At 39.1% G+C, this 22,500-nt stretch overlaps 1 protein-coding gene across 2 annotated transcripts in view; it reads left to right on the top strand.

Moving 5' to 3' along the window:
* The window catches only part of LOC110053949 (uncharacterized), a 111,756-nt gene that overhangs the window by 26,397 nt on the left and 62,859 nt on the right, over positions 1-22,500 (top strand). Inside the window, exons 1-5 of one of the 2 annotated variants that reach the window (XM_089276972.1) lie at positions 1,575-2,930; positions 7,779-8,129; positions 8,880-8,957; positions 15,558-15,908; positions 16,659-16,736. In XM_089276972.1, coding sequence (XP_089133098.1) covers positions 1,703-2,930; positions 7,779-8,129; positions 8,880-8,957; positions 15,558-15,908; positions 16,659-16,736 — 2,086 coding nt within the window. In that variant the 5' untranslated portion in view covers positions 1,575-1,702. Of the gene's footprint in view, positions 1-1,574; positions 2,931-7,778; positions 8,130-8,879; positions 8,958-15,557; positions 15,909-16,658; positions 16,737-22,500 lie in introns of those variants that run through there. The other variant, XM_089276973.1, reaches the window with a different exon arrangement.

Genomic DNA, 22,500 nt, shown 5'->3' with positions numbered 1-22,500 from the left:
AGTGGCATAAACAAACCCACTTGTTAGCCAATTTATCACAGGAAAAAAAATTAATACATATAATAATATTATACATATATAATTTATTGCCATCAGGTGCTATAATGTGTTGTAATAAAGTGGCTACAAGTTAAGTAAGAATCTTACAGAAGGGAGGATGATACAATACTATTACTAAGGCGATCATAATTAATTTCATATTGATTCAAAGCACATGATATGTACATGTATGATTACAATGTAAAAATTATTTTGTAGTGATTGAGCAAAGCTCATCTGAATTAAATTAAATGAAAGGAAAAACAACAACAGTCAATTATTTATGTAAGTTGATACAATGCACATGTAAGATAGGGAAATAGAAATCGAAAAGCTTCAAATGACTGAGTAAACGAAATAAACTAGTGGGTTTCATTGAGGAATTGATTACTGCCTCTCTGAAATGTTGAATGTTTCCTTTTCAGCATCAAAAGAAGTGAAACTTGACCACATCCCATAAGTGGAAGCGGTTTCGTGTAAACAAATACAGGTGTTTGGGCATTTTAAAATATTTAGTTACACGTGCATACATGTACAGGGAAACGGTCTTGAAAATTTCCATGTACTATCAACATTTAATCGATGGAAACAAAAAAGACCTCAAAAAAGGAAAAATTGTCAATGAACCGAAGATATAGAGTGGTCTTAAATGTTTTCAGTATTTCCAGCGTTCGCTGCGGCCAACAAATCACAATATTTTCGATTTCTACTCTCTTCGCAAACGCCACCATTATATAAATGTAGGCTTAAACAATCTTTAATGATAGAGAAATATCTTGTGAATGAAATGAACAAATGTTTTATTCTTACAACAAACGGCAGGTACAAAAAAATTATTTCACCCGTTCCAAAAGGCGCAGAAAGTCAGAAAGGTGATAGAAACGCCAAAACGCCAGTCTTTAAAGACAAATTCTTATCAAAGTTTCTTTGACGCGTTGCGAAATATAATCTCAGTGAACTAGCACCACATGTCGGCGCAAAGTGAGTGTGAATAAAACGGTCCCGACTTACATGTACCTTAACCATTTTGAGCAAATCACACTTTAAATCCAACCAGTCTTCAAAATCCTTGCAAAAGCTGCATACAGGACAAATTTCCTGCTTTGCTGGATACCCATCGTTGATTTTCACAATTCTGAGGCGAGGGCGGCTGAAGCAACACGATCCACGCTTCGTCCGCTCGAGCTGGCTCAAGTCAGCAAACTACACATTACTCCACACAAAATGACTCCCCTGTACCGCTATTCTTTACGAACATTGCTTGAGTATTAAAAACCCATTTAAGGACGTCAAACTCACCAATAACGAGAAGTATCAAGGATATTTTCGACTTAAAAAGGAAGCAAAATACCGACCTCAGAGACTGCTCGATCGAAGGACAGCACAGCCCGATGGTGATGACCACTGACCAGTTACTGTGACGTCAAAAAACGTATTTCCGCGGTGTCGACACACCAGAACATGGAAGCAGATATGGCGGACCGCCATTTTACGTATACGTTGCTATGGGTTTATGTTGTCTTCCCAGTTTCTCGGCGCGCGCGAATGAGCATGCGCAGTCGTTTTTCAGCTGTGTCGATATGGCGCTGGAATTTACGAAGAAACTGCTCTTCAGCAAAGTAGGACACATTAACCACTGGAAGGAAGCTCTTTAGTGCGTATAATGGCATGCGAACAAACTTTGAGTGTAGCAAGTAGGCCAGCTATTAATGTCATGTTTCTCTGCGACGAGTGGAAGTCTTCTGAAGGTGGTGTGTCCACTTTCAACAGAGAATTTGCTGTCAATTTGGCAAAAACTACAAGCGGCAGCATCAAAGTTTACTGCTACGTCTCTCAAAGCAATAAACTGAGCAGAGAAGATGCCAGACGACACGGAGTTGAATTAATCACTGCTCGGAATATTCCTGGGTCTGTTGATCCGCTTGATTTGTTGAAAATTCCACCGCCAGAACTTCCGAATCCGGACATTGTAGTAGGCCACGGAAGAAAGTTTGGTACCCCTGCCTATTTTATCGTCCAAACTGCAAAGTGCAAGTGGATACATTTTGTCCATGTGTTCTGTGAAGACCTTGGAAAGTTCAAAGCAATGCAGAGTGCTGCAGTGGATACAATCGAAGAGAATGAGAAGAAACATAAAAGTGAAATTGAGCTGTGCAAAGCAGCAGATGTAGTTGTTGCAGTTGGATCACGGCTACAACAGAAGTACAGCAATTGTCTTCCACATGTTAAGGTGGAGATCATCACTCCTGGGATTTTTGAAAAGTTTTTAAATGAGTCATCACAGCTGGTCAAAGACAAATTACATGTAGTAAAGAAGAAGTTTAGTGTCTTTATGTTTAGACGGGCTAGCTTTGAAGATCTTACCCTCAAAGGTTATGACATTGTTGCAGATGCCATAGGATCCCTTGGCAAATTGTTTGAGCTGACATTTGTTGGCTCATCTCTTGGTGAACGCAAATTGATAAAACAATGGTTTCTTGACAACACAAGCATCAGCCATAACCAAATAACAATCCATGGTTATTGCAATGAGCAAGATGAACTTAAGATGATGTACTATGCATCAGTCATCATTGTCCTGCCTTCACGCACTGAAGATTTTGGGTTGGTTGCCCTAAAAGCAATTTCGGCTGGTATTCCTGTTCTTGTTGCAGGTGAAACTGGAATAGCTGAGGCTTTACTTGAAGTAGAAGGTGGAAAGTCTGTCATCGTTGAATCAGATGACCCTGAAGAGTGGGCTCGAAGGATCCATCTACTGTCCAGGCAAAGTCAAGCAGAGAGAGAAAACAGTGCCAAGCTGCTCAGAGAAAACTACAATAAAACTTACTTTTGGAGCAACGAATGTAAGAGATTCAAAAGGATGATCGAGGATTTAGTAGAAAGCTTAAACAGTATGTTTACTAAGCCTACCAGTTCCACCACAGCTTTTTCTAGGTACACGTAAAGTCTACAAAGTATGTGATAATCAGAGTCACATATTAAACTGCTAAAACTAGCATTCCAAGGCCTGTTTTCCACATAACAGCCACATGCTGAAGAAATGGTTCAGCATGTTAATTAACAATTATTCCACAAGCGCGTGTTGGATATGAATTGGCCATAACCCAAGTTCTCATACCCAACAAGCACAACTGGAGTTATTGTTTTATTAAAAATGCCCTCAAAACATAGAAAACTAAAATAATATAAAAATAAAATTCCCCCCCCTCACAAATTATGCCTTTGCTTACATTGTACTATATGTGTAGAGCATGATATAATGGCTCATACACCATGATGTCTATTTAGCCAATGAAAATTCTTGAAATGTCTTATTCAATGATCCAGTTTTAATAAATAAACAATAGCCTCCATTTGGCGGGAAAATATGCTTGGATATTCGTGCGCCGGCATTATCTGTTCTGAGAAGCGAACAGTTATCCGAGAGGGAAGCTCAAGGAAAACTGTAAGCTTCGAGGAACAGATGATGTCCAAGGACAAAATTATTTTATATACAAGCATATTAGCATATTTTAAAGTCGAATGGAGTTTTTGGGTTTATTATCCTTCAAATATTTTTCGCAACAGAAAATTGGGGAATATCACTCGGATATCAAGTTCTCCAGTTTTAGCTGGGGCATATTCAGTCACGTGACATGTTGAGACTAAATGTAATCGCGTGCACTTGTTACTGTATGGCTTGTGTTTTCAGCCGATATAATGCATGCTCTGATTGGCTAATTCTAAGACATTACTCTCCTGCAATCCCCACGGGCCGATTACAGGCCTGTGAAAACAGAACTAAAAGCCATATAATGAACAACTTATTAACCTCAACTGTTTGGTTTTTATAGGAAAAATCTCAAACCTTGGCCCCACAAGGTGTTGGTTTGAGATTTTGCTGTAAAGACCTCACTCATGGTTAATAAGTTAAAGGGCTATGATCATGCATGCATTTCAGTATACTTCTCGCTTTTCAAATCCTTAGCGTAAGTTCAGTAAACATACAAATGCAATGTAACCTACCTGTATGTATATCAGGGACCTTAAGGTTAGCAAGAGTTGAATTCTCGAATGTTAACTGGTTTTCTGAGTGTTCATGGCAGCTAAAAGTTCTTCAGTCTTGCAAGGAGTTTCTGCAGGCGTGCAGAATTTAAATCTTACAAAGAAGAGGGGAATATATCATGTGGAGGTTTGGAATATATTATGTTGCAGGCACTTTCACCTTCACCTTCGCCAACAGCCTCAGTCCAATTTATTTTCTATGTGGTGTTGTTATTATTGCAGTTGTTAACTTACCAGGTTACATATGAAAGCACTGCCTTGATCACACCAGCCCTTCAACTGGTAAAAGGCTATGATCATGCATGCATTTCAGTATACTTCTCGCTTTTCAAATCCTTAGCGTAAGTTCAGTAAACATACAAATGCAATGTAACCTACCTGTATGTATATCAGGGACCTTAAGGTTAGCAAGAGTTGAATTCTCGAATGTTAACTGGTTTTCTGAGTGTTCATGGTAGCTAAAAGTTCTTCAGTCTTGCAAGGAGTTTCTGCAGGCATGCAGAATTTAAATCTTACAAAGAAGAGGGGAATATATCATGTGGAGGTTTGGAATATTTTTTCCAACTAGGTTTAGATTGCGGTGTTATGTTGCGGGCACTTTCACCTTCACCTTCGCCAACAGCCTCAGTCCAATTTATTTTCTATGTGGTGTCTCACAGTGAATACAAATTTTACGCAACTATTAAAACTTTTTATGTAAAGCTAATGATTCGGAAATGTACATGGTAAATTTCACGCCAAAAACATAGAAATTATTGCGATAATTGAGCTTATAACCTTTTCAGGCTCTTGAACTGAACCCAGACAAATTTTACGCATCGGACAGACTTGTTGATGTCACTGCCGGATGGAACACTATCAAATGCTCTTGCTTGAAGTTTAAATCAAAACATCCTATGAACAGTGCCCAAATCCAGTCTTGTCCTGTGTTTCCTCAGAAAGGTTACACATCAATAAAAGAACATCCAAAATAGTTGGCACCGCTATTCATGTCATTCATTGCGAAACCCAAGCTGTTTGTTGTTTAGAAGAAAATTGTGTCGTGGTCTGAGTGTTCTCGCTACAATAGAGAGCTTGAAAAAGAAACTCATTCCACAAATATACTGGTAGACTCTTTTTTGTGAACATCATCTGCCGTTTGATTAGTCCGACCCCGATTTCCCGCCACTTTGACGTGCGGGTGAACAACACATAAAATAAGAATGTCGTTGTTCTTTACTGAATGCAACTCTCTTTCAAAGTATAGCCTGAAACGTCACAATTTCAAATTTGTGAATACAACCTTGCTCAGTTTGTTCAAGGTGTTCAAATAATTTCACCCTAGTCTAACACAACAGTTTGTCATCGAAAATCTATGAAATTCTGGCGCATAACCAAACGTTTGCAGAATGGTTAAATTTTACCGGTCGATTGGGAGTTGTTGACTTGGCCGTGTATTGACAAGCTACATCTTTTAGATGAGCTTAAGTAAATCCCCCCAGTGTTGGTTAGTTCAATTTTGGGTTGGTCTTTCTAGTTTTTTGAAACGGTGAACATTTTCATGCAATGTGAATTCACAAAACACGGCATTGCATTTCATGATCGATCGCTGCGACTTGGCGAAAAGTGCGACAATTTCGCTTTTTAGTTTTTAAACAATCTTCACGTGTAGTGTAAAGGAGAATTTATCAGAAGATTTCAGAAAAATGATTTCAGCAAAGCTTGTGCTTAGGTTACTTTCATTTGCAAATTTCTTACGTGCTGCTTCAAAGAAGTCGAATAAATAATAGCTCCAGTGATTGAATTGCCGCACTTTTCTTTCCCTGCCATGATGATACCATGATGTCTATTTAGCCAATGAAAACTCTTGAAATGTATTATTCAATGATCCAGTTTTAATAAATAAACAATAGCCTCCATTTGGCGGGAAAATATGTTGGATATTTTGTGTGCCGGCATTATCTGTTCTGAGAAGCGAACAGTTATCCGAGAGGGAAGCTCAAGGAAAACTGTAAGCTTTGAGGAACAGATGATGTCCAAGGACAAAATTATTTTATATACAAGCATATTAGCATATTTTAAAGTCAAATGGAGCTTTTGTGTTTATTATCCTTCAAGTATTTATCGCAACAGAAAATTGGGGAATATCACTCGGATATCAAGTTCTCCAGTTTTAGCTGGGGCATATTCAGTCACGTGACATGTTTAGACTAAATGTAATCGCGTGCACTTGTTACTGTATGGCTTGTGTTTTCAGCCGATATAATGCATGCTCTGATTGGCTAATTCTAGGACATAACTCTCCTGTAATCCCCACGGGCCGATTACAGGCCCGTGAAAACAAAACTAAAAGCCCTATAATAAACAAAGTACATGTATTAACCTCAAATGTTTGGTCTTTATAGGAAAAATCTCAAACCTTGGCCCCACAAGGTGTTAGTTTGAGATTTTGCTGTAAAGACCTCACTCATGGTTAATAAGTTGTTATTACAGTAAACACCCGCGTATAAGAACCTAGTGATTTAAGAACCTACAGGCTGAAATTGGGCATTTTAATACCCAAATATATAAGAACCTATTTAGGCTGGCAAAGAACAATAGGTTCTTATACAAAAAAACACTCTTATTTTGTAGCCAAAATACTGGATTTTAATTGATAGAAATTGTGAAATTTCTGAGAAACACCATGAAAATTATTTGTTTAATTGAAAATCTTTTAAATACAGAGTATAGAATACTGTATAAAATTATACTGGTGTAGCCTTGGGACTTGAATCTGTAGAGTGCCCTGACTTTTGCTCATGTGAAATACACATTACTGCTTGTCTTTTTCATTCCAACTGTAACAGTGATACCCAAAGAAAATGTTTGTTCTTTCTGTGTACAGTACAATGCATCTTTATTTCAATACGCAAGAAAATTAATATTTTGTTTCACATTGTATTTGATTATTTTCAAATTGGTTCAATTTTAATTCCCTAAATTGGGTTTTTATTTATTTTTGCTGTTTTTATTTATATATTTATATTGCTGTTAACAATTTACATTATTATCAAATACAACTGTAAATATGGTAGCCTATGATACTGAATTTATTATTGTTTAAAAAATAAGGCTTGGCATTTTTGCGGTTTAAAATACAAATGTTCAACCATTATGACATACTAGTACTACAGTAGCTCTCTGAATGGTATCACTATGACAACTCCTACAAGTAAGAACCTACTAAGAACCTAATCAGCCTGAGTTCGGAAAAACTACCCCAAAATATAAGAACCCATTCAGCCTGAACCCAAAAATTCTAGGTTCTTATACGCGGGTGTTTACTGTATTGCAGTTGTTAACTTACCAGGTTACATATGAAAGCACTGCCTTGATCACACCAGCCCTTCAACTGGTAAAAGGCTATGATCATGCATGCATTTCAGTATACTTCTCGCTTTTCAAATCCTTAGCGTAAGTTCAGTAAACATACAAATGCAATGTAACCTACCTGTATGTATATAAGGGACCTTAAGGTTACTTCCTACCTTTGTAAGTGTCCTTTTAGAAAAAAATTTAGTATGCATGCCAGTTTCGATGAAAAGACAGAAGTGTGTCAGGCATTGTATAAGAAAAAGGAGATTATAAACTACATGTAAATATTATAACCAGTATATGACATAAAAGATTTAAACTAAATGTTGGAATATTTGAAAATTGTTCTAATTCAACAGCTTTGAAATTAAGCATTGATGTGGAAAACATGACACCTGCAGAACACAACACACAGGATAGAACTCTTGTTTCAGCATCTCAAGATGGTGGGCCCCAGGAGACATCTGCAATACCTGTGTCATCTGGGCATACTCAGTCTTCATGTACGGTTGCTGAAGCTCCCCAAACACCCATGAGTCCCATTCTTACAGCAGGAGAGGTCCTCCGTTTAATTGCTTCAAACTACTTGCTGAGCGCACCTCCAAGTTGCAAGGCTGATCATGATGGCTTTTTGGAATACATGGAAAGTATGCGAGTTTTCATCGCCGATGTTGACAGAGGATGTTTACAGATAAAAGATCCAGCAGGAGGTAAATAGTTAAAAAAATGGTTTACTTGAATGGTAAAATTACTCAGGAGTGCACAGTGTCAAGAGAAGACTCAGGCTTCTCCGACCATTAAGATTGAAAAAACTCAGTTAAGAGGGAAAAACAAACTTTAAATTCTACAATCATGTACCTAGTTTCTTGGTTTGAATAAAGAAATAATAATAGGCATTATATCCCAAAATACCACATGTTACATGGACATGTAGCATAACAAATGCAGAACTTTGTTAAATAAGGGAATCTTTGCTGACGTCATTGTTTACATTTTTTCCTCATTAACATATGACTTTGCACAGAGAAGGCATCATTCTAGACACAAATTGACCACAAGCATTTAAAGAGCTTGTGAAACTTAGTACTTGGTGAAATGTTTGGCTCTTTGGGTGTAATATTCGAGGAGAAATTGGCTTTCAAAAACTGTTAGATTTCTGGGTGGCAATGGCACTAATGAGCTTATACATTCTTTGTAAAATTTTGAGTTTTTAAACCTGCGTGGCACAAAAAGTACATGTATTCAATGCATTGGTCTCCAATTCCTTGGGACAGGTAATCGTGCTATGCTCTTTCAATATTCAGAACTAATGTCTTAGTAGCTCCATCAGAAACTGTACTGCTTATGCTAATGAGGCAAATATTATAAAGAAATATTCTTCTGCAAGTCAGAGTACACTTGAATACATGTACATTGATTACTTCATGGAGAACTAAACATTCTGTCTTTTTTTTTTAAAGATCCATTAAAAATTTTATTTGAACCTGTTGAAGAAGAAGAAGAAGAAGAAGAAGAACATGATGATGTGACCGAAACAGGTAAAACAGATGATAAAGATGATTCAGTATCAGATAATGAAGGTACATGCATGTATAAGTGTAAGAACCAGTAAAAACAAGTTTCTTTTTCACAATTTCCAGGGCTGTGCTTTAGAAGTGCCTGAGGGCAAAAGTTAGTCCCTACAATGGCCTACTGAATACAGGGAGGCATTTTTCAGGCTTTAGGTATATCAAGGGGTAGGGAATTCACAAATTGAGGTATATGATCTAATGTGGGGAAATCTGTTATTTAGTTGTTCAAAAGGGCCTTGGATTAATATATGTTGAACAGATGCACCTTCTGGCTGTATCATTTAAGTTATTAAGCACTACATGAAAATGACAAGAAGATTTCCCTTTTGGGCAATTTATTCATAATACGGGCCTGTTATGAAAGCATATGAAATGGATATGTCGTGTCTTTTGCATGCGTGTCGACTGGAGCTTCATTTAAGGTTATTAATACTGACAGAACTAGGGTTCTCAAGAGTTTTGTTACTAATATGAACCTGATTGCTACGGGAGCGAGCTTGCCCCCCCTTGGAGGTGGTAAAGTTTTCCGGAGATCCGTGTGAATTCTATAAATTCAAAACACGTTTCCATTAAATGGTGGAGTCTCAGAATCTGTCTGACGCACAAAAGATGTCCCGTTGGCTGCAGTTTCTCGAGGGTAACGCAAAAAAGGCTGTAACAATTGAATCCAGCTGACGACGCTTCCCGTGGTTTGAAGCCCCAGAAATTGACCGATCAGTATCGTTGGCGGAAGGGACCAGAGTTTCTATGGGAATCAGAAGGGAATTGGCCTGAAGCAGAGATTGGCGCAGTCTCACAAGACGACCCTGAAGTTTGGGATGAAGTGCAAGTTCATTTAATCAAGATTAAAAACCGTGACGCTGGACTCAACTCAGAAGCTCCATGCATTTACAAGATGATGACTCACTATAGCTCGTGGTTAAAGTTACAATGTTGGGTTGCTTGGCTAGTGCGCTTTTGCCATTGGCTAAAAAGCCGGAAAACCTCTTCAAGTACAGAAGCATTAACCACAGAGGAGCTACGAGAAGCAACCCTGCTAATCATGAGGTTAATTCAGGCTCAAAGTTTCGCTGAAGAGCTGAGAGACCTCAAAGCCAACAAGGAAGTAAAGAGTTCCAGCAGACTTGCGAAGTTGAAACTGGTGCTGGCGGAGGCGGTTCTTCGTGTTGGAGGCCGGCTGGAGGAAGCAGTTGTACTGTCCTACGACGAAAGGCACCCAATCATACTCTCAAAGAAGTACCACATTAGTCAGCTGATTGTTCGGTACTGTCACGAAAGTCTGGCCCATGCTGGTAGAGAGCAAACCCTAGTGCAGACTAGAAAAATGTTCTGGATACTCGTCGGCAGAGGTTTGGCGAAGAATATCATTAGAAATTGCTTCAAGTGTCGCCGGCTGAATGAGAGGCCAATGAAGCAGGTCATGGCTCCCCTTCCTAAAAAGAGATTGCAACTGTAAAAACCACTCTTTACGTTCTCCGGTGTCGATTTCTTCGGGCCACTAATGGTTAAATGGGGCCTCGGTTCAGCAAAACACGGGGGATGCCTATTCACTTGTTTAACAACGCGAGCCGTTTTCCTGGAGCTAGTATCGTCATTGGAGACCAACGATTTCATTATGGCCTTGCGACAGTTTATCAGCCGAAGAGGACCTCCTGAGGAGATCAGAGCGGACAGAGGGACTAACTTTGTTGGGGCGGAGCGTGAATTAAAAGAAGCAATCAGAGGCTGAAACAACACTAAGAACTACCAAGAATTGCAGCAGAAAGGAGTCAACTGGATTTTTCACCCTCCTACAGCGGCGCACATGTCTGGAGTCTGGGAAAGGCTGGTGCAGAGTGCGAAGAAGCAGCTGAAGGTTATCGTGGGAGATAGATTGCTCAGTGAGTTTGCGTTGCGAACTCTGTCCACCGAAGTGGAATTCGTTGTGAACAACTGCCCGATTGTAGCAGCGTCGGATAACCCTGCCGATTTGGAAGCATGGACCCCCAATCACGTCTTGCTGCAAAGAAAGGTGGCTGGATTGCCTCCAGGGGTTTTCGTCAAGGAAGACCATTTGGGCAGGAAGCAGTGGAGAAAGGTCCAATACCTAACCGACGTCTTTTGGAAAAGGTGGATCAGCGAATATTTACCGACCTTGACCGAACGAGAAAAGTGGCTGAAGGATCAACGAAATGTTGGAGTGGGAGATATCGTGCTCATTTTGGAAGACAATGTTCCCCCGTAACAAGTGGAATTTGGGTCGTGTAACAGAGGTGTTTGTGGGACGAGATTCAAGAGTGCGATCCGCCAAAGTGAAGACTTCCAGCACGGAGTTACACAGCCCTGTTGTTAAACTGTGTCTATTGGATGGCTAGGACAGACACTTACCACGATTGGCAAACGTTTGGACTTTGACGTTTGCGGGGCCGCTGTCGTGCCTTTTGTATGCGTGTCGACCGAAAATATTTAAAGAACGCCTGCTAGCACGTGAATTCGAATAATTGACAAGTCAAATGAACATCCATGGAATAGAATATCAATAGAATCCGACTGATGTGACAAGTTTCGCGTGCACGTGACATTTTGTTTTGAATGAGTACGTTCAACTTTACTCTTTTGAGAATTAGTATGTAAGTTAGTTCGCGAAGTTCGCGAAGAGAGTTTCGGTTTTGGTTTTTATAGGAAAAATCTCAAACCTTGGCCCCACAAGGTGTTGGTTTGAGATTTTGCTGTAAAGACCTCACTCATGGTTAATAAGTTAAAGGGCTATGATCATGCATGCATTTCAGTATACTTCTCGCTTTTCAAATCCTTAGCGTAAGTTCAGTAAACATACAAATGCAATGTAACCTACCTGTATGTATATCAGGGACCTTAAGGTTAGCAAGAGTTGAATTCTCGAATGTTAACTGGTTTTCTGAGTGTTCATGGCAGCTAAAAGTTCTTCAGTCTTGCAAGGAGTTTCTGCAGGCATGCAGAATTTAAATCTTACAAAGAAGAGGGGAATATATCATGTGGAGGTTTGGAATATATTATGTTGCAGGCACTTTCACCTTCACCTTCGCCAACAGCCTCAGTCCAATTTATTTTCTATGTGGTGTTGTTATTATTGCAGTTGTTAACTTACCAGGTTACATATGAAAGCACTGCCTTGATCACACCAGCCCTTCAACTGGTAAAAGGCTATGATCATGCATGCATTTCAGTATACTTCTCGCTTTTCAAATCCTTAGCGTAAGTTCAGTAAACATACAAATGCAATGTAACCTACCTGTATGTATATCAGGGACCTTAAGGTTAGCAAGAGTTGAATTCTCGAATGTTAACTGGTTTTCTGAGTGTTCATGGTAGCTAAAAGTTCTTCAGTCTTGCAAGGAGTTTCTGCAGGCATGCAGAATTTAAATCTTACAAAGAAGAGGGGAATATATCATGTGGAGGTTTGGAATATTTTTTCCAACTAGGTTTAGATTGCGGTGTTATGTTGCGGGCACTTTCACCTTCACCTTCGCCAACAGCCTCAGTCCAATTTATTTTCTATGTGGTGTCTCACAGTGAATACAAATTTTACGCAACTATTAAAACTTTTTATGTAAAGCTAATGATTCAGAAATGTACATGGTAAATTTCACGCCAAAAACATAGAAATTATTGCGATAATTGAGCTTATAACCTTTTCAGGCTCTTGAACTGAACCCAGACAAATTTTACGCATCGGACAGACTTGTTGATGTCACTGCCGGATGGAACACTATCAAATGCTCTTGCTTGAAGTTTAAATCAAAACATCCTATGAACAGTGCCCAAATCCAGTCTTGTCCTGTGTTTCCTCAGAAAGGTTACACATCAATAAAAGAACATCCAAAATAGTTGGCACCGCTATTCATGTCATTCATTGCGAAACCCAAGCTGTTTGTTGTTTAGAAGAAAATTGTGTCGTGGTCTGAGTGTTCTCGCTACAATAGAGAGCTTGAAAAAGAAACTCATTCCACAAATATACTGGTAGACTCTTTTTTGTGAACATCATCTGCCGTTTGATTAGTCCGACCCCGATTTCCCGCCACTTTGACGTGCGGGTGAACAACACATAAAATAAGAATGTCGTTGTTCTTTACTGAATGCAACTCTCTTTCAAAGTATAGCCTGAAACGTCACAATTTCAAATTTGTGAATACAACCTTGCTCAGTTTGTTCAAGGTGTTCAAATAATTTCACCCTAGTCTAACACAACAGTTTGTCATCGAAAATCTATGAAATTCTGGCGCATAACCAAACGTTTGCAGAATGGTTAAATTTTACCGGTCGATTGGGAGTTGTTGACTTGGCCGTGTATTGACAAGCTACATCTTTTAGATGAGCTTAAGTAAATCCCCCCAGTGTTGGTTAGTTCAATTTTGGGTTGGTCTTTCTAGTTTTTTGAAACGGTGAACATTTTCATGCAATGTGAATTCACAAAACACGGCATTGCATTTCATGATCGATCGCTGCGACTTGGCGAAAAGTGCGACAATTTCGCTTTTTAGTTTTTAAACAATCTTCACGTGTAGTGTAAAGGAGAATTTATCAGAAGATTTCAGAAAAATGATTTCAGCAAAGCTTGTGCTTAGGTTACTTTCATTTGCAAATTTCTTACGTGCTGCTTCAAAGAAGTCGAATAAATAATAGCTCCAGTGATTGAATTGCCGCACTTTTCTTTCCCTGCCATGATGATACCATGATGTCTATTTAGCCAATGAAAACTCTTGAAATGTATTATTCAATGATCCAGTTTTAATAAATAAACAATAGCCTCCATTTGGCGGGAAAATATGTTGGATATTTTGTGTGCCGGCATTATCTGTTCTGAGAAGCGAACAGTTATCCGAGAGGGAAGCTCAAGGAAAACTGTAAGCTTTGAGGAACAGATGATGTCCAAGGACAAAATTATTTTATATACAAGCATATTAGCATATTTTAAAGTCAAATGGAGCTTTTGTGTTTATTATCCTTCAAGTATTTATCGCAACAGAAAATTGGGGAATATCACTCGGATATCAAGTTCTCCAGTTTTAGCTGGGGCATATTCAGTCACGTGACATGTTTAGACTAAATGTAATCGCGTGCACTTGTTACTGTATGGCTTGTGTTTTCAGCCGATATAATGCATGCTCTGATTGGCTAATTCTAGGACATAACTCTCCTGTAATCCCCACGGGCCGATTACAGGCCCGTGAAAACAAAACTAAAAGCCCTATAATAAACAAAGTACATGTATTAACCTCAAATGTTTGGTCTTTATAGGAAAAATCTCAAACCTTGGCCCCACAAGGTGTTAGTTTGAGATTTTGCTGTAAAGACCTCACTCATGGTTAATAAGTTGTTATTACAGTAAACACCCGCATATAAGAACCTAGTGATTTAAGAACCTACAGGCTGAAATTGGGCATTTTAATACCCAAATATATAAGAACCTATTTAGGCTGGCAAAGAACAATAGGTTCTTATACAAAAAAACACTCTTATTTTGTAGCCAAAATACTGGATTTTAATTGATAGAAATTGTGAAATTTCTGAGAAACACCATGAAAATTATTTGTTTAATTGAAAATCTTTTAAATACAGAGTATAGAATACTGTATAAAATTATACTGGTGTAGCCTTGGGACTTGAATCTGTAGAGTGCCCTGACTTTTGCTCATGTGAAATACACATTACTGCTTGTCTTTTTCATTCCAACTGTAACAGTGATACCCAAAGAAAATGTTTGTTCTTTCTGTGTACAGTACAATGCATCTTTATTTCAATACGCAAGAAAATTAATATTTTGTTTCACATTGTATTTGATTATTTTCAAATTGGTTCAATTTTAATTCCCTAAATTGGGTTTTTATTTATTTTTGCTGTTTTTATTTATATATTTATATTGCTGTTAACAATTTACATTATTATCAAATACAACTGTAAATATGGTAGCCTATGATACTGAATTTATTATTGTTTAAAAAATAAGGCTTGGCATTTTTGCGGTTTAAAATACAAATGTTCAACCATTATGACATACTAGTACTACAGTAGCTCTCTGAATGGTATCACTATGACAACTCCTACAAGTAAGAACCTACTAAGAACCTAATCAGCCTGAGTTCGGAAAAACTACCCCAAAATATAAGAACCCATTCAGCCTGAACCCAAAAATTCTAGGTTCTTATACGCGGGTGTTTACTGTATTGCAGTTGTTAACTTACCAGGTTACATATGAAAGCACTGCCTTGATCACACCAGCCCTTCAACTGGTAAAAGGCTATGATCATGCATGCATTTCAGTATACTTCTCGCTTTTCAAATCCTTAGCGTAAGTTCAGTAAACATACAAATGCAATGTAACCTACCTGTATGTATATAAGGGACCTTAAGGTTACTTCCTACCTTTGTAAGTGTCCTTTTAGAAAAAAATTTAGTATGCATGCCAGTTTCGATGAAAAGACAGAAGTGTGTCAGGCATTGTATAAGAAAAAGGAGATTATAAACTACATGTAAATATTATAACCAGTATATGACATAAAAGATTTAAACTAAATGTTGGAATATTTGAAAATTGTTCTAATTCAACAGCTTTGAAATTAAGCATTGATGTGGAAAACATGACACCTGCAGAACACAACACACAGGATAGAACTCTTGTTTCAGCATCTCAAGATGGTGGGCCCCAGGAGACATCTGCAATACCTGTGTCATCTGGGCATACTCAGTCTTCATGTACGGTTGCTGAAGCTCCCCAAACACCCATGAGTCCCATTCCTACAGAAGGAGAGGTCCTCCGTTTAATTGCTTCAAACTACTTGCTGAACACACCTCCAAGTTGCAAGGCTGATCGTGATGGCTTTTTGGAATACATGGAAAGTATGCGAGTTTTAATCGCCGGTGTTGACAGAGGATGTTTACCGATAAAAGATCCAGCAGGAGGTAAATAGTTAAAAAAATGGTTTACTTGAATGGTAAAATTACTCAGGAGTGCACAGTGTCAAGAGAAGACTCAGGCTTCTCCGACCATTAAGATTGAAAAAACTCAGTTAAGAGGGAAAAACAAACTTTAAATTCTACAATCATGTACCTAGTTTCTTGGTTTGAATAAAGAAATAATAATAGGCATTATATCCCAAAATACCACATGTTACATGGACATGTAGCATAACAAATGCAGAACTTTGTTAAATAAGGGAATCTTTGCTGACGTCATTGTTTACATTTTTTCCTCATTAACATATGACTTTGCACAGAGAAGGCATCATTCTAGACACAAATTGACCACAAGCATTTAAAGAGCTTGTGAAACTTAGTACTTGGTGAAATGTTTGGCTCTTTGGGTGTAATATTCGAGGAGAAATTGGCTTTCAAAAACTGTTAGATTTCTGGGTGGCAATGGCACTAATGAGCTTATACATTCTTTGTAAAATTTTGAGTTTTTAAACCTGCGTGGCACAAAAAGTACATGTATTCAATGCATTGGTCTCCAATTCCTTGGGACAGGTAATCGTGCTATGCTCTTACTATTTTCAGAACTAATGTCTTAGTAGCTCCATCAGAAACTGTACTGCTTATGCTAATGAGGCAAATATTATAAAGAAATATTCTTCTGCAAGTCAGAGTACACTTGAATACATGTACATTGATTACTTCATGGAGAACTAAACATTCTGTCTTTTTTTTTTAAAGATCCATTAAAAATTTTATTTGAACCTGTTGAAGAAGAAGAAGAAGAAGAAGAAGAACATGATGATGTGACCGAAACAGGTAAAACAGATGATAAAGATGATTCAGTATCAGATAATGAAGGTACATGCATGTATAAGTGTAAGAACCAGTAAAAACAAGTTTCTTTTTCACAATTTCCAGGGCTGTGCTTTAGAAGTGCCTGAGGGCAAAAGTTAGTCCCTACAATGGCCTACTGAATACAGGGAGGCATTTTTCAGGCTTTAGGTATATCAAGGGGTAGGGAATTCACAAATTGAGGTATATGATCTAATGTGGGGAAATCTGTTATTTAGTTGTTCAAAAGGGCCTTGGATTAATATATGTTGAACAGATGCACCTTCTGGCTGTATCATTTAAGTTATTAAGCACTACATGAAAATGACAAGAAGATTTCCCTTTTGGGCAATTTATTCATAATACGGGCCTGTTATGAAAGCATATGAAATGGATATGTCGTGTCTTTTGCATGCGTGTCGACTGGAGCTTCATTTAAGGTTATTAATACTGACAGAACTAGGGTTCTCGAGAGTTTTGTTACTAATATGAACCTGATTGCTACGGGAGCGAGCTTGCCCCCCCTTGGAGGTGGTAAAGTTTTCCGGAGATCCGTGTGAATTCTATAAATTCAAAACACGTTTCCATTAAATGGTGGAGTCTCAGAATCTGTCTGACGCACAAAAGATGTCCCGTTGGCTGCAGTTTCTCGAGGGTAACGCAAAAAAGGCTGTAACAATTGAATCCAGCTGACGACGCTTCCCGTGGTTTGAAGCCCCAGAAATTGACCGATCAGTATCGTTGGCGGAAGGGACCAGAGTTTCTATGGGAATCAGAAGGGAATTGGCCTGAAGCAGAGATTGGCGCAGTCTCACAAGACGACCCTGAAGTTTGGGATGAAGTGCAAGTTCATTTAATCAAGATTAAAAACCGTGACGCTGGACTCAACTCAGAAGCTCCATGCATTTACAAGATGATGACTCACTATAGCTCGTGGTTAAAGTTACAATGTTGGGTTGCTTGGCTAGTGCGCTTTTGCCATTGGCTAAAAAGCCGGAAAACCTCTTCAAGTACAGAAGCATTAACCACAGAGGAGCTACGAGAAGCAACCCTGCTAATCATGAGGTTAATTCAGGCTCAAAGTTTCGCTGAAGAGCTGAGAGACCTCAAAGCCAACAAGGAAGTAAAGAGTTCCAGCAGACTTGCGAAGTTGAAACTGGTGCTGGCGGAGGCGGTTCTTCGTGTTGGAGGCCGGCTGGAGGAAGCAGTTGTACTGTCCTACGACGAAAGGCACCCAATCATACTCTCAAAGAAGTACCACATTAGTCAGCTGATTGTTCGGTACTGTCACGAAAGTCTGGCCCATGCTGGTAGAGAGCAAACCCTAGTGCAGACTAGAAAAATGTTCTGGATACTCGTCGGCAGAGGTTTGGCGAAGAATATCATTAGAAATTGCTTCAAGTGTCGCCGGCTGAATGAGAGGCCAATGAAGCAGGTCATGGCTCCCCTTCCTAAAAAGAGATTGCAACTGTAAAAACCACTCTTTACGTTCTCCGGTGTCGATTTCTTCGGGCCACTAATGGTTAAATGGGGCCTCGGTTCAGCAAAACACGGGGGATGCCTATTCACTTGTTTAACAACGCGAGCCGTTTTCCTGGAGCTAGTATCGTCATTGGAGACCAACGATTTCATTATGGCCTTGCGACAGTTTATCAGCCGAAGAGGACCTCCTGAGGAGATCAGAGCGGACAGAGGGACTAACTTTGTTGGGGCGGAGCGTGAATTAAAAGAAGCAATCAGAGGCTGAAACAACACTAAGAACTACCAAGAATTGCAGCAGAAAGGAGTCAACTGGATTTTTCACCCTCCTACAGCGGCGCACATGTCTGGAGTCTGGGAAAGGCTGGTGCAGAGTGCGAAGAAGCAGCTGAAGGTTATCGTGGGAGATAGATTGCTCAGTGAGTTTGCGTTGCGAACTCTGTCCACCGAAGTGGAATTCGTTGTGAACAACTGCCCGATTGTAGCAGCGTCGGATAACCCTGCCGATTTGGAAGCATGGACCCCCAATCACGTCTTGCTGCAAAGAAAGGTGGCTGGATTGCCTCCAGGGGTTTTCGTCAAGGAAGACCATTTGGGCAGGAAGCAGTGGAGAAAGGTCCAATACCTAACCGACGTCTTTTGGAAAAGGTGGATCAGCGAATATTTACCGACCTTGACCGAACGAGAAAAGTGGCTGAAGGATCAACGAAATGTTGGAGTGGGAGATATCGTGCTCATTTTGGAAGACAATGTTCCCCCGTAACAAGTGGAATTTGGGTCGTGTAACAGAGGTGTTTGTGGGACGAGATTCAAGAGTGCGATCCGCCAAAGTGAAGACTTCCAGCACGGAGTTACACAGCCCTGTTGTTAAACTGTGTCTATTGGATGGCTAGGACAGACACTTACCACGATTGGCAAACGTTTGGACTTTGACGTTTGCGGGGCCGCTGTCGTGCCTTTTGTATGCGTGTCGACCGAAAATATTTAAAGAACGCCTGCTAGCACGTGAATTCGAATAATTGACAAGTCAAATGAACATCCATGGAATAGAATATCAATAGAATCCGACTGATGTGACAAGTTTCGCGTGCACGTGACATTTTGTTTTGAATGAGTACGTTCAACTTTACTCTTTTGAGAATTAGTATGTAAGTTAGTTCGCGAAGTTCGCGAAGAGAGTTTCGTAAGAAAGTTCAGAGCATTTCGAAGCGAACGTAGATTGAGATGTGATGCGTAGAAACGCATATTAAGGCTAAGAAAAATTGTACGACGCTGTGGAACTCTGAGGTAATGGTCAAGATTAAAACGTAGAGTTTTCAGGGTACCTATTTCAATTAAAGGTATATGAAAGGGGCACCTTTTCAGTCAAAATGGTAAGGAGTTGGGCCTCGGAGCAGAGCCTCCCCGTTTTATAACATGTTAGCAGTCTGTAGAAACAACCTGTAGTTTGCATCTTTTAAATTGCTTTCCTAGTGACATGCACCACTTGAGATTTCAAAAAGGAATTTATTAAGTCATGTCCAGAATTATCAACTCTATACTAACGATCTCTGATCCATTTTTGATTATATAATAAGCCAGGTTATTCTCGTATTTTGATTGGTTCTCGTCTATGATCTGTTAGAGGACAGACGCACGATTGGCGTCATCATTACAAAGGTTTTCCCTCTGTGTTTTGAAATGACGGAAAGTTTTGAGAATTTAGATGTTTTACATGACTGGGCAAAACATAACGTACAAAAAAGTCTTGTCGAGGCATTGAACAGGTACGAGAAGCATAGTCTAGCAGGAAGGAGAAAGATAAAGCCGTTTCTTGTTTAGAAAATGACTCAGAAAAAATACTTGAGCAGTCTCAGTTGGCAGTTGAGCGAGACTAAACCAAGCGCAAAATTGTTTTTGGTAAGCCGAGAACCATTGCTTTATCTCGAATTTAACAAACCCAATAAACAAAATGTTAATGAGATTAATTTATTGAAAAAATTCAACTTGTCTCAGTCTCAAAATAATTGTTGACACACTGGTTGATGTCAGGAATGAAACATCAAAACTGCTTCTTAAAATAAGTTAAAATAAACACATAACCTTACTTTCCGATACGAATGTTCCAGTCCGTTTCAGGGCACAGCAGCGAGCAAAGTATAGCTCACTACAGCTCACGACCAACTGTATTGCAGCTAAAAGGTGTCTTCGAATTTATTTCAAACTGATTTGAGAATCACCAACCACAGAGGACACAAATTTCCACCATCACTTATGCTCCTTTCATTCAAAACTCGAATTGAATGGCCTGCAGGTTAACCACAACCGCAAGTTTTCCGAGCGTATTTTTTCAACTCCTGCAATATTCAAGGCAACGTCCAAGCTTTTCGGCTCACAGGGCCGCTCTTGACTTTTCAGGCTGGCTTTCGAGTTATGTTGGAAGATTTTGAAATAAAAAAGCTCTATCTGTAGTAGTTTGTTTCGTTATTATATAAAACAGATTCCATGTTGCGGTGCGTCTGTTCAGTAATAGATCACAGAAGATGTCAAAATGTGGTAAGAACATCAGTGACACACTCGACTATCGCTTCGTGTGCCACCTTTTTGTTCTTACCACATTTTGACGTCATCTGTGATCTATTACAGAACAGACGCACGGCAACATGGAATCTATTTGTTAATTAGAAAGATCGCTAAGTGCATGTACACCTACATGTAGCTATCGTACATACACCCAGCGATCGTTCTAATCAGTAGTCGATCAGTACGCTTAATAATCGTACCTGAAACTAAGTACGATTAATAATCGTACATGCACCTAGCGATCTTTCTAATCAGTGGGGATCAGTAATCGTACCTGAAGCTAAGGACGATTAGTAATCGTACCTAGCAATCTTTTTAATCAGTGGGGGATCTGTAATCATACTTAAAACTAAGTATGATTAATAATCGTACATACACGTAGCAATCGTTCTAATCAGTAGTCGATCAGCACGCTTAATAATCGTACCTGAAACTAAGTACGATTAATAATTGTACATGCACCTAGCGATTTTTGTACTCGGTAACTTTAGGTTAATTTCTATCAATGATGGCTACCAGCACAGTGTCACCTGTAGTGTTAATCTATTACTCCTTGAATTTCATGTTGATAAGGTGAAATTAAAGAGATTAAAGCCCTAAACAAACATGGAATGCATTTTAATGAAATGATTGATAACAGAGTACAAAGAGCGCTTGGCATATATACGCTTGTTAATCGTGCATTTCTTTCGGTATAGGCCAATAGTGGCTTTATTCCTTTCACTCGTCCAGGACACTTGTCACGTTTTAGTGTCGCGTTACACTTGAGAGAACCATGCCCGTGTTGGCGTAAAAAAAAAAAACTCTGACAGCCGTCAAACACCCATTTCTATCATTGGCTATTTAAGTGACATGAGACATTTGACAACTCTTCTACCTCTGTACCGACTCTTTGAGGCTTTTACCACAAGACCTTAGACTTTTATGCAAACGTTATTTTTCAACCGATTTGAAGTGAAATTTGCTCTCGCTATACTGAGAACTGATCTCATTGCTTGTTTACGTGACACTGATTCCGTTCGCTAATTGCTATATCTGATCACACAAGGCTTTCACCGCGATGACCACATGAATTGGACGATGGCAAAACCTGGGATTGCTGAAAGCAACAAAAAACTTTGCAGGATTTGTATGATTGTCATGCGGGTTTTAGAGATGATACCAGTGAAAAACTTGATAAATAAATCGGCGGGAACATAGACGTTAGGTTAGCTTTGATTTTGATTTTGCTGGAATATATATTGCACAATATGCCATAAAGAACTCATAGAGGTGAGAATAAATCTATATAAAATTCTGTAGAAAAGTGGATGTTGCGATGGTGTACTGATACTGTACTGGTAATGTACTGCCCTTAAAAGCTGGAGAAAATGTTCTTCCCGCGAGAAAAGGGCGCCAAATGTTAGCAAGAGTTGAATTCTCGAATGTTAACCGGTTTTCTGAGTGTTCATGGTAGCTAAAAGTTCTTCAGTCTCGCAAGGAGTTTCTCCAGGCATAGGGAATTTAAACCTTACAAAGAAAAGGGGAATATATCATGGGAAGGTTTGGAATATATTTTTCCAACTGGGTTCAGATTGCGGTGTTCTGTTGCAGCACTTTCGGCTTCACCTTCGCCAGCAGCCTTAGTCCAATTTATTTTCTATGTTGTGTCTCACAGTGAATACAAATTTTACGCAACTATTAAAACTTGTTATGTAAAGCTAACGAT

Source organism: Orbicella faveolata, unplaced genomic scaffold (genome assembly GCF_042242905.1).
Source record: "Orbicella faveolata isolate gen_17 unplaced genomic scaffold, um_ofav_v1 contig_46, whole genome shotgun sequence".
NCBI classification, from domain to species: domain Eukaryota; kingdom Metazoa; phylum Cnidaria; class Anthozoa; order Scleractinia; family Merulinidae; genus Orbicella; species Orbicella faveolata.
The sequence above is the reverse complement of the archived record's forward strand: the minus strand, read 5'-3'. Positions and strand labels throughout refer to the sequence as shown.